The 20,465-nt window shown below is 44.1% G+C and overlaps 1 protein-coding gene across 4 annotated transcripts in view; it reads right to left on the bottom strand.

Moving 5' to 3' along the window:
* SPECC1 (sperm antigen with calponin homology and coiled-coil domains 1) overlaps nucleotides 1-20,465 on the bottom strand; it is a 286,549-nt gene that overhangs the window by 120,482 nt on the left and 145,602 nt on the right. For all 4 annotated transcript variants that reach the window (XM_075561007.1, XM_075561008.1, XM_075561010.1 and 1 more), the window contains 4 exons: nucleotides 16,274-17,853; nucleotides 3,656-3,863; nucleotides 974-1,047; nucleotides 441-619 (listed from right to left, as the gene is read on the bottom strand). In XM_075561007.1, the coding sequence (XP_075417122.1) occupies nucleotides 441-619; nucleotides 974-1,047; nucleotides 3,656-3,863; nucleotides 16,274-17,853 (2,041 nt within the window). The remainder of the gene's footprint in view (nucleotides 1-440; nucleotides 620-973; nucleotides 1,048-3,655; nucleotides 3,864-16,273; nucleotides 17,854-20,465) is intronic.

Raw genomic sequence — 20,465 nt, 5'->3', positions numbered from 1 at the left:
GGAGTACCGCTAACAATGAAGCATGCCCCTTCTCCAAGGATGTTTCCCCCTTGCATAAGAGTTGCCTATGCAAAGTATTGCTGCTGCCTCCTGAGGTACCTACACTTGTCGAGGCTAAGTAAATCAAGGCTAAGGAATATGCTAGACGCTGCTTCCGTCCTTCACACCTAGGAGGAGACTAGGCTGAAGCTTGGCTGCTCTGTAGAAGAGCGAAGAGTTCTTCCATCAGAGCATGGCACTGACCAAGCCCTGGTATGTGGCTAATCTGGCTGTGGTGGGAGTGTGAGCCTTGGGAAGGAACAATCGCACCTGGCGCACACAGACAGAAAAGCATCGCATGTAGACAACGAAGCCCCAAGCACAGTGATTATTAAGTGAGCAGCCAGCGCTGTCTGGGTGCCCGGCAGACCCAGAGAGGTGCAGCCCTGCACGTGACCAACCTGCTGTGGCCCTGGATATCGCCCAGCTCCTTCTGCAGCCTCACGTTCTTCTCCTCCTCCTCCAGCAGCCTCCTCTTCACAGTTCGAAGCTCTTGCTGGGCCTCACACTTGATGTCGTTGGCTACCACCACGGCAGTCTGCAGGTCAGCCTGGAACCGCCTCCACTCCTCAGTATCTTCCTGGGAACCCAGATCCAAACACCGTCAGATGCCTGTCAGTGCTGGCACCTGGACTGCCCATTGGCCTTCCAACCCCCATGTTGAGCAACAAGAATGAGCAGCCCGGGCCAAACTTAGTGAAGGACTACTTTCATGTGAGCTCACTTCTAGGGAGATTCTCCATCCTGAAACGGAAGTGCTTGAATGTCCCTTTCTGCCACAGCCGTACTCACCTATGGCTCTGGGCTGATGAGAAGGGAATGTGCTGATATGAGAAAACAGATCAGAAAAGCTCGTCGGGGTATTTTTATTTGCTGGAAAGTTTCTAAACCTAAGCTGTGGGCAGTGTACCCGCTGCTGTGATCCTCGGCTTACCTTAATCTGCTTATTCAGAGTCTTTAGCTGCCTCTCCAGGTCTGACTTCTGATCCTCCAGCTTCAGTATATTATCTAGAAGTAAACAAGTCAGACAGAATTCGGAAGAGTTGTGAGATGCTGGGGCGAAGGTAGGATAAGAAAGGTGGCATAGAATCCGCCCTGGATACTGTCAAAGGTTCTACCATTTCACCCTCCACCAATTCTACCCTCCACTCCCATTTTTAACGCTCTGCAAACTGCGGGTTAGAGCAGGAGGGTCCCCCAAGATTGAGAATGAGATGATATTAATAATAAATGATACTTGTTTAGGTTATATCTTCAAGTGACAAGCTATACAACCAGGCAGGGTTGTGGGGGAAACCTCAATGGTCCCTTCGGTTCTCTTGGCCTCCCTACCACTCACTCAGTCTTCCTGAATGCCCTCTCTTGGTTGTGAAATCAAAGACTTTCATGACCTAGAGGAAATGACTAGTGATTGCAACAGTGATCTTTTAGACCAGCGTCTGGACAGTGGTTCTTAAACATCAGCATGACTTAGGGAGCTTTTCAAATCTCTGGATTGCAACGAGTCTCCCAAGGTAAGGAGAGCCTGGACTTATTCTGAAAGCACTTTCAGAGGTGGCTTGATGGCTGCCAGTGGCATGTGGATTCCAACTCAGGGCACCCAGTGGGTGCAGAGTAGAACTTCTCCCTGGGGTCTCAAGGCCTTGGCCTTTGGGAAGCAGACCAGACCTGACTTGCAGGGCACGTCTGGGTGGGTCTGAACCAAAAATCTTTGGCCAGTATTTGCGTGTGTAGCTATTTGCACCACTCAGAGACTCTAAAGTGGCCTGAATCCTTTTCTCTAGTGAAAAGCATTTTCCATATCTCACTTCTCTTGTCTCCACTAAAGTTGTTCCCCATGTCTTGCTATCAGTCATTTAAATCAGATCATGTTATTTTCCTAGTTACAATTATTCTGGGGTGCCAGTCTATTCTGGAGCAGTCACGGTATACGAAGGAAGTGAATTAGAATAGTCAGAGAAGCTTTAAGAAGTAATGTGGTCCTACTCCAGTGGCTGAGGTATCCTGTAACACCCTGTCTGGGAACTGTGCTACAGACTGAGAAAACCCTGCAAAACCTCCTCGATTATTCTGTCCATTTCTCTCAAGGATCTCATGGGATGGAATGCTTGGTTTAGACCAGGATCTCGTTGCTAAAAGATCTCCTAATGTAACTAATAATGATTATTATTAAACTTTAACATCCCTAACAAATAACTATGGTGAGGGAGTGGGCCTAAAATTTGCTCTGGAGAGTAGTCATACACTGAGTTTCTTCACATGCCTCTGCCGACTTTCAAGAGCTGGGAACCACCCAATCAATTCTCAAGAGGAAAATTTTCACTAAAACAAAACACAACCCCCCACCCCCCAAAAAAACCAGAACATCTCCTCCTGACTTATTTCCCTTAAAGTATGTTACCGTGTTTAGAAATGTACATCTGGGTTGTCTACCGTATTCTTGAGGATGGCTTTTGAGAACAGTCTGACATATCACTTTTAATAAAGAACGGGCCATGTACCAGCAACTCAGGTGCTCACCAATTCATCAAAGTGTAGACTATGCGTGTTGGAGAACTTTCTGGACAGCTGATTAAGCTACTTTGAGTGATGGCTTGTGACACTACAGGCTTCGTGCACTCATTGTCCTTTACTACAAGTGCGAAATACATCATGGGAGATCATTTGATAAGGCTTATTTATTTCAACACAGCAGGCAATGTCTAGCCTCTTAAAAAATATCTTTCCCTATTCGTAACCAGGAATGAGTTGATAAATAAACCATATCCCGATACTTCTTCAGAACTAAGTGTTCACCATCTAGCTATCTGATCTCCTCCCATCAGTAGGGCACATGTTGGAATTGTTTTCAGTGAGAGACCAAGAGCACACACCGTGGGTACCCAGCTGACATATTGCATCCGTCTTTTTCCCTGTGAGATCCAAAAGATGATGCATTTTTAGGATTCGCTGACTGTGTGGTTGTGGTTGTTGCTGTTTACTGGTGACTCAGAACTGACTCACTGTGATCTCATGAGACAGAACAGAACCGCCCCCCAGGGTTTCCTAAGCTGAAATCTATATGGAAGCCAACCACCACATCTTTCTACCATGGAAACACTCAACTATTGCTCTATCAGGGCTCTGGTGAACAGTTTCTTTTTTATAACCCTCTAAAAACTATGGATTGTCCTCTGGAAAAGTCAATGTGAGCAATCAAAAGGTCACAATTTAAGTGTCATAACACATTGCCTCAAACTCAGTCAGGTTGTTCTAGACACTAACAGTAGCCTGGCTCATGCACAGGGCAGAGAACATCTTCAAACATGCACCTGCGTTTGGCTTGTTTTTTCGTAATTACCCTACATGGCTGACTCATGTCCGACTTGTGGCAGTCCATGATCCCAACCATCTTTTCCCCAAGCTGCCCAGTTTCTAATTTAGCTGAAAAGACTTACGACTCAGTCTTTCATTAGTGCAACCCTTCCTGAAAGATGGCAGGCCATTCTCAAAAGTAGGAATTTTTCAAACCCCCTCCCCCCCAGCAGCATACAGGCTTACACACCTTTCTGTAGTTACAGCTATTGTTTTTTCTCTGTATCCCACTCCACGTTAAAGGCAGTGCTAGGTCACTTACTTTCCAGTTCACTAATGACTTGGTTATTATGTAACTTGACGGCTCGATGCTGTTCCACCTGATCTTCCAATTCAAATATGGTTTCCTTCATGTCTTTTATCTCTGCGTCACTCTCCGATGCTTTCTCCTGCAGTGTCAGGCAGGTTCTGCTCAGCTGCTCTGCCTGATGATCACAGATCTCCTTGAGGTAAGAGTAATCCTTTTCCACCTGGGGGGAGGGAGGAGAAAAGTTTTATTTTGTGGAGTTTTTAGAACAGAAAGCCCCCACCCACTAGCAGTCAGTTCATTAACACAGGAGTACAGAATGCTCTTGGTATGTGCTTTACTGGGCAGTTTCTATCTTCTTAGCCTTTGACTAAGGGAAATACAGATTTGTAAATGACTAAGTGAGCAGATCGTGCACACCTTCTTAAAGCAGAGAGACAGCTGGAGTTATTTTGCTATGTTCCTATACATATGAGCAGACCAGTTTTTCAAACCTGGAAAACTGGCGTGGCTGCTGGGTGCAGCTGCCTCCACCTCGTATCTGTTATGAAGCAGCGCCCCCTGCTGGTAAGCGATGAACAACACTCTGCTCAGGTCAGCACCTTGTACTCAACTCAAAAACTGAAAACTCATTGCCATCAGCGAATTACGACTCACAGTGAACCTACAGGGTAGAGTAGAACGACCCCTGTGCATTTCAGAGACTGTAACTCTCTCTCTGGGAGTATACACTCTCATCTTTCTCCCACAGAGCAGTTGGCGGCTTCAAACTGCTGACCTTGAGCTTGGCAGCCCAACATATAATTGCCCATGCTACCCCATATATAGCGATGGAACAAAATGCTGCCCAGTCCTGTACAATTTCAGGGCCACCATCCGGGCCAATAATCGGGCTGCTGTGGTCCCTAAGGATTTCACTGGCTGATGGAGAAGCAGGCACACGTGTAGACCGGTCCTTTGAGGCACCTCTGGGTGGAGGTGAACACCAGCGTCTCCATGAGCTGCTGAGAGCAAGCTGTTTGTGCCACCCAGGAACGCGGTCAATACACGCTCAAAGTCCCAGGGACAGAAATACTCTTGGAAAACGTTTCAAAGGGTAACCTCACACCAAGTGGGAGATTATTTTTACTCTCTGGGATGGGAGTGAAACTTGAAGCTTTAACATGTTACGTTAAGTGTGGCAAAATCTAGCCACTTAAGCCATTGTTAGGTCTTTTTGGTGCATGATTTTCTCACGGTTAGTGCTACTTTGTATATTTAAATTTTTTAGGAGTTGAAACGGTATGTCACTTTTCAAGCTTGGGTACATGCACATTTCTGTTCTACGTCTTTAGCTGGCATTCTCTGGCACATTCATGTTGTATGCTTTGGAAGAAACTAACGAGAAAACCCATGAACAAAAGACACTCAGCAGAGAAAATGGTGCCGAATAAAGAAAACCAGCACCGCCACCACCACCAAAAAACAGACAGCAAAATGACAGCAGTAAATTCAGACCTATCAAAGATTACACTCAATGAAAATAGTTTAAACACACCAGTGAAGAGACAGAGAGTGGCATGATGGGTTTTTAAAAACAGTCTCATCAATCTGCTGAGATACACCCCAGGCACAAAGACAAACATAGCCTTAACAAAAATCAAGCTGATGCCACTCAGAGAGCAGGAGCGGTAGTACACGTTTCTGATAAAGTAGACTCTAGGGCAAAATCCAGCAAAAGGAGACAAAGAGTGATGTTATCTATATTAATATTATATAGTGATATTATATCATTGAAGCATCAATTAAACAACAGGACATAGCCATCATATATATCTGTGCACCCAATGAAAGAGTCTAAAAGACGAATGAATCAAATTCTTACAGGATCGAAGGAGAAACAGACAACTCGACAACAATAGCAGGAGACTTCTACACAGTGCTTTTGATGAAGGATAGAATGAAGGGAAAGAAACTCCATGAGAACACAAAAGTACTAAAATCACAATCAACAACCTTGACTTCATGGAGATAGAGCACTTCACCCAAGAGCAGCACATGATATACTTTTCCAGAGCACCTGGAATTTTCTTCAAGACATGCCATATGTTAAATACATAGAAATTGAAACTCATAAAAACTCCTGGGGAGGGGCCGGCCCCAATCCCGACTATGTGAACAGCCATCCCTCGCCCCAGAAGAATTCACTTCAGAGGACAGCACTCAAGCTACAGCTCAAGGAGAGGGACATGTTTGATCGGGGCACGTGGGAGCAAATGAAGAGGGAGGAAGAGAGAGTGGAGCACATCCTGGTCCACCAAGCCTTGAGGATGATATCCCTGCTCAGAGCAGCCAATGCACAGAGAGGACATATGGCCGGCCCCACTACGAGACAAGACATCCCTCACTGACCAACAGCACTACAGGGAACAACACTGGAGGCAGTGTGGGAACTGTGCCCGATCTGACGCCACCACACGGAGCCAAAACACTAAGGGCGTGCAATGTGTCACTCAATCAGACTTGACTGGAAAACACTGAGAAAGGTCAACAAACAGACCTTGAATTATTTACAGGCTTTTCTTTTATGTCATTGGTTTTTTGTTGTTATTTTGTTTTGTTCTGTCTTGTTTTTGTGCATATTATTATCTCTGAAGGTCTATCTAGATAAGATAGGCTGGATAAACAATCCGGAGGAGAAAACATCGGGACTGACAGTTCTGGGGGGCACATGGGAGACAGGGAAGCGGGGGAAAGGAACTGGTATTAACAAACCCAGGGAAAACAAGTGATCCAAAATTGGTGACAAGGAGGGTGTAAGAGGCCTGGTAGGGCTTGACCAAGGGCAATGTAATGAGAGGAATTACTGAAACCCAAACGAAGGCTGAGCATGATAGTGGGACAAGAGGAAAGTAAAAGGAAATAGAGGAAAGAACTAGGAGGCAAAGGGCATTTATAGTGGTCTAATTACAGGCATGTACACATGTAAACATATTTATATATGATGATGAGGAAATAGATCTATGTGCATATATTTATAGGTTCAGTATTAAGATCGCATATGGACATTGGGCCTCCACTCAAGTACTCCCTCAATGCAAGAACACTTTGTTCGATGGCATTCCATGATGTTCAACTCCCTGACAAGATCACTGAAGACAAAGCGGGTGCATAAGCAAATGTGGTGAAGAAAGCTGATGATGCCTGGCTATCAAAAGCTATAGTATCTGGGGTCTTAAAGACTTGAAAGTAAACAAGTGGCCATCTAGCTGAGAAGCTACAAAACCCATAAGGAAGAAGCACACCAGCCTATGTGATCATGAGGTGTTGAAGGGATCAGGCATCTGGCATCAAAGAACAAAAAATCATATCATTGAGAATGAGAGGCAGTGTGGAGTTGGGACCCAATGCCCAAGGGTCATGGGGAGGAGACGAGCTAGTCAAGGTGTAGTATAGCAATGATGAAACATACAACTTTCCTCTAGTTCCTAAATGCTTACTCCTCCCCCACTATCATGATACCAATTCTACCTTACAAATCCAGCTAGACCAGAGGATGTACACTGGTACAGATAGGAACTGGAAACACAGGGAATCCAGGACAGATGAACCCCTTAGGACCAGTGATGAGAGTGGCGATACAAGGAGGTTGGAGGGAAGGTTGGGTGGAAAGGGGGAACCGATTACAACGATCTATATATAAGCCCCTCCCTGAGGGCCGGACAACAAACAAGTGGGTGAAGGGAGACGTTGGACAATGTAAGACATGACAAAATAATAATTTATAAATTATCAAGGGTTCATGAGGGAGGGAGCAGTGGGGAGGGAGGGGAAAAATGAGGAGCTGATACCAAGGGCTCAAGTAGAAAGCACATGCTTTGAGAATGATGAGAGAAACAAAAGTACAAATGTGCTTGACACAATGGATGTATCTATGGATTGTGATAAGAGTTGTATGAACCCCCAATGAAATGATTTTTAAAAATAAGTTTAATGCCCCCGCCCAAACAAACAAATTACTGGGGAATACCAACATCAAACTCATTGCAAATGATCATCAACAATGATCCTCTAGGATAGAGAACTGCCCCCGTGGCTTTGAGGCTCTAAATCTTCATGGGAGCAGAAACACTCATTTTTCTCCCACAGAGAAGCTGCTGGGTTGGAACTGCTGACCTATGGTTACCAGCCCAATGTGTAACCCGCTACTTTGTAACATGAGATATGAAAAATGAAATTAAAAATTCATTGAATCAAATGAGAATGAAATGAAAACATACAAAACCTTTGGGACATGGTAAAAGCAGTGCTTAGAGGGTAATTTATAGCAATAAGTACACATATCAAAAAAGAAGAAAGTTGGAAACTTTGAGAGATTTGGTTAACTGTTGACTGCAAAACTGATCATCTTCTCCATTAACTTCCACCCAATTCATTATGAAAAATTTTTGTTTTTTCTTAAGAAGAATCCAAATCAACACCTAATCCCAGAATCTTTAATGATGCACAAAGAGCATCAAAAAAGCCTATGGTCACTAGAGAAAAAAAAAGGTTAGGACAGAAATGAAAACAATAAAAAAATCAATGAGAAGCTGGTGCCTCTGAGAGGATTAATAAAATCGGCGTCCCCCTGGGAAATCTAACAGGAACAGAGGCGAAGATGCAAATGGCATCAGCATGGAAATGAAATGGGGTTTGCGGCAATGGAAGCAGCAGAAATCAAAAGACCTGCACTCCAACACATCTGCAACCCTAGAAGAAACGAGCACATTCTAGGAGCATGCTAGCTACCTAAACTAGCACAGACAGGAGTAGCAACTTGAATAAATGCACAACCTAAACTAGCACAGACAGGAGTAGCAACTTGAATAAATGCACAACCTAAACTAGCACAGACAGGAATAGCAACTTGAATAAATGCACAAAAAAGAGACTAATCAGGTCGCCTAAAACTCCCAACAACAAAAAAGTCTGGGCCCAAACTGCATCGCTGGGGACGTCTACCACATGTCCTGAGAAGGTGTTGTTGTTAGGTGCCATCAGTTTGGTTCCAACTCATAGCCACCCTAAGCTCAAAAGAATAAAATACGTACTGCCCAGTCCAGGACCACTCTTGCCCTTGTGGTCTGAGCCCACTGTTGTAGCCCCTGGGTCAATCCATCTCATGGAGGGCGAGTCTTCCTCTTTTCCGCTGCCCTTCTACTTTATCAAGCATGATGTCCTTTTCCAGGGACTGATCTCTCCTGATAACATGTCCAAAAAAATGTGAGATGAAATCTCCATACCTTGCTCATAAGGAGCAATAATTCTTCCAAGAGAGATTTCTTTGTTTTGCTGGTAGTCCAGCACAGTAAAACATATAGCAAGCAGAGTTATGGAAATTTCCTAGCCATAACCAAACAACTTGAAGGAATGAATTGCTGGGCCTGGGGACTCCGAACCATAATCTTGGAGGGCACTATTGCCAATTAGTAAAACACCCCACCAAGACAGTGTGCTACCTGCTATGGTGGTTAGTGCCTGGGGTCTTAAAAGTATGAGGATGGGGAAATAGATCTATGTGCATATATTTATAGGTTTAGTATTAAGGTAGCAGAAGGACATTGGGGGCTCCACTCAAGTACTCCCTCAATGCAAGAATACTTTCTTCTATTAAATTGACATTCTATGATGCTCACCTTCCTGACACAATCACTGAAGACAAAGTGGGTGAATAAGCAAATGTGATGAAGAAAGCTGATGGTGCCCAGTTATCAAAGATATAGCGTCTGGGGTCTTAAAGGCTTGAAGGTAAATAAGTGGCCATCTAGCTCAGAAGCAACAAAGCCCACATGGAAGAAGCACACCAGCCTGTGTGATCACGAGTTGCTGAAGGGATCAGTTATCAGGCATCAAAGAACAAAAAATCATATCACTGTGTGCTCACTTCTATGATAAGGTCGCTGAAGACAAATGGGTACATAAGCAAATGTGGAGAACAAAGCTGATGGTGCCCAGCTGTCAAAAGATATAGCATCTGGGATCTTAAAGGCTTGAAGGTAAACAAGGCGCCATCTAGCTCAGAAGCAACAAAGCCCACATGGAAGAAGCACAACCAGCCTGTGTGATCATGAGGTGTTGAAGGGATCAGGTATCTGGCATCATCAGAACAAAAAATTTTATCATAATGTGGAGTGGAGACCCAAAGCCCATTTGTAGGCCAATGGACATCCCCTTACAAAAGGGCCATGGGGAGGAGATGAGTCAGTCAGGGTGTGATGTGGCAACAATGAAACATACAACTTTCCTCTAGTTCCTGAATGCTTCCTCCTCCCCCACTATCATAATCCCAATTCTACCTTACAAATCTGGCTAGACCAGAGGGTGTACACTGGTACAGATAAGAACTGGAAAGGCAGGGCATCAGGGCGGATGATTCCTTCAGGACCAGTGGTGTGAGTGGCCATACTGGGAGGGTGGAAGGAGGGTAGGTTGATAAAGGGGAACCAATTACAAGGATCTACATGTGACCTCCTCCCTGGGGGACCGACAACAGAAAAGTGGGTGAAGGGAGACATTGGACAGGGCAAGATATGACAAAATAATAATTTATAAATTATCAAGGGTTTATGAGGGAGGGGGGAGAGGTGAGGGAGGGGGAAAATGCGGAGCTGATGCCAGGGGCTTAGGTGGAGAGCAAATGTTTTGAGAATGATGAGGACAATGAATGTATAAATGTGCTTTATGCAATTGATGTATGTATGGGTTGTGATAAGAGTTGTATGAGCGAGCCCCTAATAAAACGATTAAAAAAAAACAACTCATAATAGAAGCTGCCAAATTTAAAAAAAAAAAAAGGATGTGAGTAGCCCTCTAAGATGTAGCTTCTTCTCGCTTCTCCCTGTCTGGAGCAGAGTGACAGGGAATCAAAGACACAGGAAGCAATTGGTCCAAAGGTCTGTGAATGCCAGCCCCTGTAAACCAAAGAGCAGAAGAAAGAGTGTCTGGCTACCACTGCGGAGCACTCTGAAAGCGTTCACAATAGGAGATCTTAGATTAGATCGGGAGAGAAATGTGAATCTTAACATCATAAAAAGACCAGGCTTACTGGTCTGATAGAGACTTATACAATCCCCAAGCCTACCCTTCAGGCCTGGAACTGAACTTGCCTCTATGGCTTTCATCCAAATGATGGACAGCCCTACAGCTGAGCTAGAATACCACTACAGAGTCCTTACAACAGATCAACTCTCTGAGAGCCCGGGCGGGGGGGGGGGGGGGGGGGGTGGGTGGGAGGGAGCGTTTGCCCAGGAATAAAGTTCAGAAGGCAGGAGGGGAAGGGGAAGGGGAAGGGGAAAGGATGGGGAAGGGGAGGGAAAGAGGAAGGGGAGGGGAAGGGGAAGGGGAGGGGAAGGGAAAGGGGAGGGGAAGGGGAAGGGGAAGAGGAGGGGAAGGGGAAGGAAGGTCAACTGTTCACAGGGAGGAAGTGGGGAGAGTACTGCCCCATCGTGCCTGCAAAGTGGTCATGGTGTGTATCTGAAAAGGCAGAAAGAATGGCAACAGTAGCAAGCAACTGAAGACAGATACAGGAGACAGAGCCTACAAGACACTCATGCAATTACTCTAAATGTTCTACCAATTTTTCCTTTACTTTTTGAAAAAGAGATCCCATCCTTCCCCAAAGAAAAAAGAACACCAGTCCATGAAAAGGATGTTCAGCCTCTTCTAATAGAATCTGAATTGCTTAAGTCATTAGCCAAAATGGAAACATAGACACTTAGTAAATCTCTTGAATTGGAGTATGGTTTGACATGGCTGTTCCCCTTTGTAGAGGTGACCTTGCTATTTTATCATAATCTACACCGTTTGCCAAGAAGGTGAGTAGATGAATGCCCTGCTCACGATGTAAGGGGCTCACCCTCCATCTCCTTGGTAACATTAGTGTCTCTTTGACATCATTGACAGTGGCTATTATTTGGTAGTTTTATAAAAAAATGGCAAGTGATACAATTGAAAACAGCATTTAGGATTAACTCCGGAATTCAAGGATGATTTAACACTAGAAAATCTGTTGCTACAAACAAAATAAGATAAAGCATATAATGAGATCATATCAGTAGATGCAGAAAAATCTAACCCTCTGCCTTATATTTAAAATCAAGTGAACACACCATTTCTTTGCAAATATTTGTATAACTTACTGAGAGGAACATACATCAAACTTAATGAAGAACATTAAAAGCATCCCCTTTAAAATCAGGACCAAGACCAGGATCCCTCCACCATCACTCTTCAATACAACACTATACAATGTGTTGTAAAGTGTTGAGAAGAATTGCCTACCCAAGCTCACAAAATTAGTTATAAGTAGAGAATAAAGAAATGTACAAAACAAAGAAACAGAAAGCAACGACTCCAGAGTAATAGAATTAATAAGGAGAAGAAATCAATCAATCAATCAGAAAACAGATTAGCAGTAGAATTAATCCAGCTGATTTGTATGTATGGACTGTGAAGATGGCCTACTCTCTTCTTCTGGATAGACTAAACCTGTTTCCACACAGTTGATTTCCAACTGTTAGTGACCCTATAATAGGGCAGAGGAGAACTCCTGCATTGGGCTTTCTAGGCTGTAAATCTTTACAGAACCAGACGGCTACATCATTCTCCCATTTCTCCTAAATAAGAAGAGTAAATACTGTAATTGTAAACACAAGTCTGTAAGCATGCTAAAATATGCATAAACTGAACAACAACAACAAAAAGTCTGAAAGAACATGCAAGTAAAATGTTAGCAGTACTTTTCTCCAAATAATGAGATTAATGGCAATTTATTACTTGTTGCTCTATACTAGGGGGTACCCCCCAAAACCTGGACTTGCACTGGGCAGAGTGGAGCTTTCTTAGTACACATCTCCCCCACACCCCTGCTATATGAGCATCGAGCAATCATTCTGAGTCAGTGCATCGCCTGGGAAGGTTCTCTCTGGTCACAGTGAATTTTTTCGTAAAACCAGTTTCACTCGAACCTTGTTTTTTTGTGATGGCCGATTTAAGAGAATAGTGTGCAACTGTGAAATTTGGTTTCTGCTTGGGGAAAAAACTGCCACAGAGACTGTTGTGATGTTGAACACAGCTTACAAGGACAGCGCTATGGGAAAAACTCAAGTGTACGAGTGGGTTTCTCATTTCAAAAATGGTGCCATGTCAATAGATGACAAACCATGTTCTGGACGTCTGCCAATTTCCCAAGCAGACAAACACATCATAGTGCATTTGCAGTTCGTTCCACCAGTTCACACTGTTAATCTACTTTTCTATTTAGGGGTTCTGTACAGATTGTGTAACAGTGTGCGACAAAAAAGGCCTGATATGTGGCAGATGGGGGACTGGTTTTGCCACCGCGACAATGTACCCGCTCACGCAGCCATCTCAGTGTGCCAGTTTTGGGCAAAAAACAGCATGCCTCTCTTGCCCCGTGCACCTGATTCACCTGACCTCATTCCTGGGGACTTCTTTTTGTTTCCGAGAATAAAGGGGGAAATGAAAGGACAGTGATCGGACCACGCTGAAGAGGTGAAGGAAATAAAATAAGAGGGAGGTGCTGTCAGCCACCCAAACAGAGGACTTGACTTTGAAAAGCGTTTCCAAGAATAGAATCACAGATTTTAAAAATGTATTAAGTGAGATGGAGAGTACTTTGAATGTGATAAGGTTGTTTTGTAAAAAAATTTAAACACATAGCTTTTGTGGGGGATACCGGTTTTTTTGGGGGGGAGTTCCTTCTTATGTTTTTGGTGTGTTTTCTAAGGGCTTGGTAATAAATATGTAATTTATAATAAAAATATGCTATTTAAGATGTTGAAATATTTCTCAAGAATACATGTGTTTAATTCAATGCTGCTTAAACAACCAGAGATAAGACAAACGGAGGCAGAACTGCAAGGTCAGGCAAGAGGCTAAATATTGCACAGGCGAGGGAAGGAAACTGCTTAAGGAATCAGCCTTGACTAATGATGATCCAGGTGTATCAGAGTAGAATCGTTTTCCACGGGGATTTCACCAAACTTACTGCCATGGAGTCGATTCACAGTGACCCTATAAGACAGGGTAGAACTTCCCCTGTGGGTTTTTGAGAATGTAACTCTATAGGAGCAGATAGTCTCATCTTTCTCTCGAGTAGCGGCTAGTGGCTTCGAACTGCTGACCTTGTGGTTAGCAGTTCAATTAGTAACCAGTACACCACCGGGGTTCCCTGCTGAATATAGGAGTATTAGTAGCTGATTTTCTAATGTGCACCACCCAGGGACCCCTAAGAATAATTTTTGGTAGAGGGGTTTATTTCTCAAGATATTAAAACCCAATACAAGGCTGTAATTTTATCAATGCACCATTTAAATGACCACCTGGCTAGTGTCCTGTAATCAAACTGCTTCTTGACTTTTGATGAAACACATATGAACTTAGAACACACACAGTGATGGACAACCAACACTGCCATCATCATTACGACCACCAGGGCCTAATTCCAGAATTGTGTTGGAACTAAGGCAGGTAAAGCAGGGAGGAATATCTCTCAGGGTGCTCCTGGTATAATTTGCTTCTTGAAATAGTGACAACCCCTGATATAACGTAGGAAGATCTTTTAATCTCTCCCTCTGGCTGCTCCCTCCATCATGCGCCCAGAGTCCACAAGAAACAGGAGACAGGAAGTCATATCTTTCTGTCTTTTCAGCACTGCTCTGTGAGGTAGGCAGGATATCATACCATTGCCATGATCACCACCAGTCTTACATCAGATGACAAAATCCCAGGCTTATTAAAGGATTGCTAAAGTAATGAAAGAAGTCATTCTAAGTGAAAAAGAAAGAAAAGAAAACAAAAGGAAATGATTAAGCGATTTTAATGACATAACAACTTAATATCAGGTGCTGGCAAAGGCTCAGAAACAAGCACTATCATGAATTACTAGAGAACAAATCGACATAATCGTTCTGGAAGGCAGTCTGGCTACGTGTGCTGCAAATCTTTCAAATGCTCATTCCATCTCACTTGGTAAGTCAACGTCTGGGAATTTATCCTAAAGAAATAATGAGAGCTAGACAAACAAGCACTTGTGATATTGAAGGGCCCAAAGAAGAAAAATGTTTAAAATGGGGGTGAGCAAACTATGAAATAGATATTCAACAGGGAGGGAGCAAACTATGAAATAGATATTCAACAGGGAGGGAGCAAACTATGAAATAGCTATATTAACTGGATTTTGTGATGGTCTGCTAATCTAAAGGTTGACAGTTTGATGCCACACCAAGGCACCATGGAAAACAGAGGCCTGCCTGGAGATCTTCCATAAAGATTACTTACCTGTTGCCATCACATGAAGATTCCAGCCAAGAAAATCCTATGGCGTTCTACTCTGGAATACATGGTGTCACCATGAGTCTTAATCAAGTCAGTGGCAACATGTCTGGATTTTAGTTTCTATCTGGCTTTTAAGGTTTTCTTTTCTTTTCTTTTTTTTTTTTGAGTTGAGTCCAACCAATAACAACCCTATATAGGGTTCCCAAGGCTCTAAATCTTTTTTTCCTGTTTTTTAAAAACCATTTTATTAGGGACTCATACAACTTATCACAATCCATACAAACATCAATTGTATAAAGCACATCTGTACAATCTTTGCCCTCATCATTTTCAAAGCATTTGCTCTCCACCTAAGCCCTTTGCATCAGGTCCTCTTCTTTTTCCCACCCTCCCCGCTCCCTCCTCCCTCGTGAGCCCTTGATAATTTATAAATTATTATTTTGTCGTATCTTGCCCTGCCCAGCGTCTCCCTTCACCCCCTTTTCTGTTGTCCGTCCCCCAGGAAGGAGGTCACATGTAGATACTTATAATCAGTTCCCTCTTTCCAACCCACTCACCCTCCACCCTCCCAGCATCGCCCCTCACACCCCTGGTCCTGAAGGTATCATCTGAAGAATATTTAATGAGAAGATTATGCTAAAAATGTTCATGGCAAAAAAAAGTTGAAGAGGATGATTCTAAAATTGGTTTTTTTCTTTTCATTTTAACTTAGGAGATACTCATATACATGTCTCTGCCATCAAATCAGTTCTGACTCATGCTGGCCTTGTGTGTGTCAAGAGAAGAACTGTGCTCCACAGCAGTTCAGGGGCTGACTTTGATTCAGAAATAGATTTCCCCTGGTGCTCCTAGGCTGCAAATGGGAAGGTTGGAGGTTTGAGTACAGCCAGATGAAAGATCTGGTGACGTACTTCGGAAACCTCAGGCACTGAAAACCTAGAGCACAGGTCTACTTTGGCACCTACCCCCAGGGGGGCCAAGAACGGAATCAACTCAGCCACAGCGGATCTTCCTGCTCTGCATTTGACTTTGGGCTGTCTTCGATGACATTCCTGATCATTACATACAAATCGCGAATTGGGTCCCCTATGTCTCTACTACGTGTGCATCTGTCAGTAGTCACACGTTTGGGTGTTTCATCTCTGTATCTTCAACATCCATCTATCTGGAATCTAATCAGTCTTCAACTTGAATGCTGGATTGAAGAATGAAATGGATTGAGCAAACGGTTCTTTCTGCTCTATGAATTTAAAGACCAATGAGAGAAATCTAACCAGGATGATCAAGTGCTGGTAAAGAAGTATCTTTTCTTACCTTGGCTAGCAGGCTCGACACGTGTTTAATTTCACCATTTGCCTTTAGTACTTCTTGTTTGAGCTCCGTACAAGACAGTTCCAGTTGCTCTTTCTCAGCTCGAGCTTCTTTCAACAATTCCTGAACTTCACAGTTCTCTGCTGTTTGTGGCATGGGACTGCTTCCTCCGGCTTTTTGCTTCTCGCTCTCCAACTGAGTCTTTAAAGATCCGTTTTCAATCTTTAGCCCTTCCAAGGCGGCTTTACATTCTTCCAGTGTTTTGGCCACCACACTGCTATTGTGTCGTTCCAGTTCTAGAAACCCACGCAGTTTCTCGTTTTCCTCCTTCAGGTGTTTAATCATTTCTAACGCTCCTTGGTGTTCCTCTTCCACCTTCCGTAAGCTACAGGTCAACTGCTGCTGGATGAGGAGCAGCTTCTCTCTTTCAAAGCGACCCTGGTCGAGAATATCTGCGCATCTCTGCTCCAGGTCAAGGATCTTCCCTTCCTGGACACTGGGCTCTTCGCTCTTGACGCGCTCTTGTAAAAGATTGAGCAGCTTCTCGTTTTCCTGACTCAACTGCTCTGCTCTCTCTCGATGTTGGTGAAGGGATGTCTCCAGAAGAGTCTTCTCGTCTACCAGCTTCTCGTTTTCGGCTGTCAGTTCCAGCACCATCTGCTGCAGATCTGACAGCTCTTGCAGAGTGGCCTGCAGCTCTTCCGCTGTGCTGTGCTGATTCTCTTCCATCTTCTGGATCTTCTCCGTAAGGGACGCCAGAGACAACTCACTGACATTGTTGGGAGAACTCCCCGTGGTGGAACACTTTGAGCCCTTAAAGGGGTTGCTACTGGAAGATGCAGGTCTAGAGGGAGTGTCTGCTGTGATGTGCTCAAAATCGGAGGCGTCTGGCGACAAGGAAGCTTTGGTAACATCGCTACTTGAAGAATCTGATGTCCTTAAAGCATTCTCATGTATGTGGTTTTTATACTCATCTATTTCACCTGAAAGCTGATTCGCAGACCGGCTTCCGAAGCTTGACTCTGGAGTTAGAGATGTTTGGCAGCTGCTGTCACCCGTGTGACTTGCTGCTCCTTCGGAGTTTGGTGACTGCTCAAGGTAGACCAGTTTCTCCTTCAAGGACTGGTTTTCTTCCTGTAGATCAGAAAGCTCTTTCTGAAAGCTCTTGTTCTTCTCCTCAAGGGCTCTTATCAAAGGCTCTGTGTCACCTGATGACAAAGGTATGGCATCTACATTCTGGTCCAAAGCACCAGTTTCTTCGCTGGTCAAGTCTCTCTTTTCTTTGCATTTCTTTAGTTCACTTCGAAGCCTGTTGATTTCACTATCTTTTGCTTTGGCTTCTGCCAAAAGTTCTCGGACGTGAGACTCGAGCCCCGCCCTCTCTGCAGCATCATTCTCTTGCTTGGCTTTTGAGGAGGTGGTCCTCAGGTGTTTGGTGGGCGTGGGTGTGCTAGAAGAAGTTGGACTGGACACCGATTTCCTGGGGTTGGAGGATCCACGCTGCACGGATTTCTCTCTTGGGACTGCAGCAGAAAGCTCCCGGGGCGCTGGAATGCCTGTCCGTTTGGTTGGTGCAGCAGCCCCTAAAGTGAAAAAGAAGAAAAGAATGAGGGAAAAGAAAAACTCAAACAGCTTTAATAATAAAAAGCAAATGAGTTTATACCATATGGTGTCATGAACATCGTGGCTGTCACTCACTCATTCCCTTTTCTATTAGATGACCGCCTAGTTCTATTGGGGTTTCTGTACCTGCTCCCCCAGATCTAAAATTTGGAGGAAGCCAACTCCTGTTTTGGGTCTAGTCCGGATAATCCCATCCCCAGCCATAGATGCTGGACTGGTATGTGGAAGCATGCCTCAAAAAAAGGACCAAAGAAGAAAGTTTTGTTGTGTACATTTGTGCCACACGTAGAAAGAAAAAAAATTGCATGACTAATGCGTACAAGGAAGAAGAAAATGTTCTAGAATTGAATGTGGTGATAACTGTACAACGCTTCCTGATATGATTGAATTACTGAATTGCATGGCATGTGGGGGAAGTGTTAATAAAACTGTTTTAAAGGGACAGGTTTTCCAGCCAAGCTTCTGAAGTGTCACTGAACTTAAATATGAACGCATCTTGGGCTGGAAACGCTTGGTAACCGCCTTGCAATCACAAGGCCAGGGAAAATGTAGAAGGCAGAATAGAGAGAAGGAAAACAATTTTTAAATCATTTTATTGGGGGCTCTTACAGCTCTTATAACTATCCATGCATCCACGGTGTCAAGCACATTTGTACATATGTTGCCACCATCCCAGAAAATAATTTCTTGATGGCTTTGTTGAACTGCCATCTCAACCCAGCCCTGAGGCCTATTGCTGGCTTTTCCATCACACAACAAGCCTTTATTGACCCATTCATTATCTACATCACCTTGAAGTGGGTTTTCTAGAACTTGTAACTCAAGCAAATGAACTGATAAACTTGGTGACTAAATAACAACCTTCTGACAAAACACAAGTTCTCTGTAGGTATTTAGATAATTACCAAAATTATTAGCATATTTTGACTAGAACCAATTGGATTAAGAAACCCCAAATCAAACCCACTGCCGTTGGTCGATTCTGATGCATGGCAACCCTGTAAGACAGAGTAGAAGAGTTTCTTGGGGTTTCTGGGTCTGTAAATTTTGGGGGGAGCAGGCAGCTTCATCTTTTTACCTACGAGTGGCTGGTGGGTTTGAATTGCCGATCTTATGGTTAACAGCCCAAAACTTAACCCATTACTTCTTCATTATAAAACTTGAAGTCACAAAAAATACTTAAGAGACTGATCTAATGCAATGGTATACTACTTGTAACAAATGGAAAAGGTGTGCTCATTTGCATTCATAGAAAAACAAGAATAAATGGAATACAAATATATTACGTATATTTGTGGTAACAGCTTTAAGTTTTAAAGGGCCTTAGGTATATAGTTCAGGAATAACTATCATTTAAAATGCTTTTCATAGAAAAGTTGAAGGGCAAAGAGTCACTGTTGTGCTTTCATTCATACTCTCACAGATGATGATGAATGGAGATCGACGGCTATATCTTATACCACTGATGTCTCCAATAGCAACATAGAAGCGTTCACAATCTCTGGGCCTCCAGTTAAGAGCCTGGGTGAAGAGAATGCCCCATTGACTGGCAGAAACAGAGCAGAGTCTCCACAAGGCACAGTAGCTCAAAACCCATTGTGAAACAACCACACATATAAATCTCCTGAAATTTGAAGTGATATGTGAAGATGGATGGTTTTCCTTGCTTATAACTGAGTGCTTTGTAAAACTTCAACTTAATAAGGGGTCTCTATGAGTCTACTGACTTTTTGGCAGTGGAAGTGATGGCCCAAGGGGATGATGTTCTCTAACCTAAAATGACAATGATGTCTCTAACCAGAGGCATATGTATACTATAGATGCATGAACGTGGTAGGTAGCCAGGATAGGGAAAGGGGGCTGTCCCTCTCATGCCTGTACAGACCGCATATTGAGGGTTGCGAAGGAATCAGGTAAGCACTTGCCACCCGTGAAGACCCCCAAACGGGGCATGCTCTAATTCAGCCCCCTCCCACGCAAGTCAGGTGGGCATTGCACCTGGGCGGCCCAAACCAGGCCCAGTGGGCTTCATTCAGCCAATGGGGTCAACTAATACCTTCCCCCACGCCTCCCCAGCCAGAGGCAGCGGGAAGACCAGTCTCTCTTTATTCTGCTCCTGGTCAGAGGCAGGTGGAGGTAGGAGGTCGCTCCGGGCCTGCTTGGGACCCACGCTGAACCCACGCTGAGCCTATTTGGGGCCCGCAGCCTCACCCTGTATTCCCTTTTTATCCTGCCCCTGCGCCTGCTTGTGCCTGGCCGCGCTCTCTGGCCTCAGTTCGGCAAGCTGTTCCACGAGGTTGCTAGTGTCCAGCTGTGCACGGCTTCTGCATTGTTTGGCACGCTTCCCTGAAACAGCGTGGACTCTTTTGAGACTGTAAAACCTGAAACTTCTCCCGTCCTTCATGAAAACTCACGCGGATCACAAAGCAGGCTTTGGTGTGAAAATTCTTTCTCCTGCAAAGCCAAGAACCGAAGTATTACCCACTTGAGAAACCTCACACATGGATTTGGAGCTTACACTGAATTCTAGCCCCAGTCTTAGAACAATTAGTCCTTAGAACTTGGCCCTGCC

The sequence above is a fragment of the Tenrec ecaudatus genome, chromosome 10 (assembly GCF_050624435.1).
Source record: "Tenrec ecaudatus isolate mTenEca1 chromosome 10, mTenEca1.hap1, whole genome shotgun sequence".
NCBI classification, from domain to species: domain Eukaryota; kingdom Metazoa; phylum Chordata; class Mammalia; order Afrosoricida; family Tenrecidae; genus Tenrec; species Tenrec ecaudatus.
The sequence above is the reverse complement of the archived record's forward strand: the minus strand, read 5'-3'. Positions and strand labels throughout refer to the sequence as shown.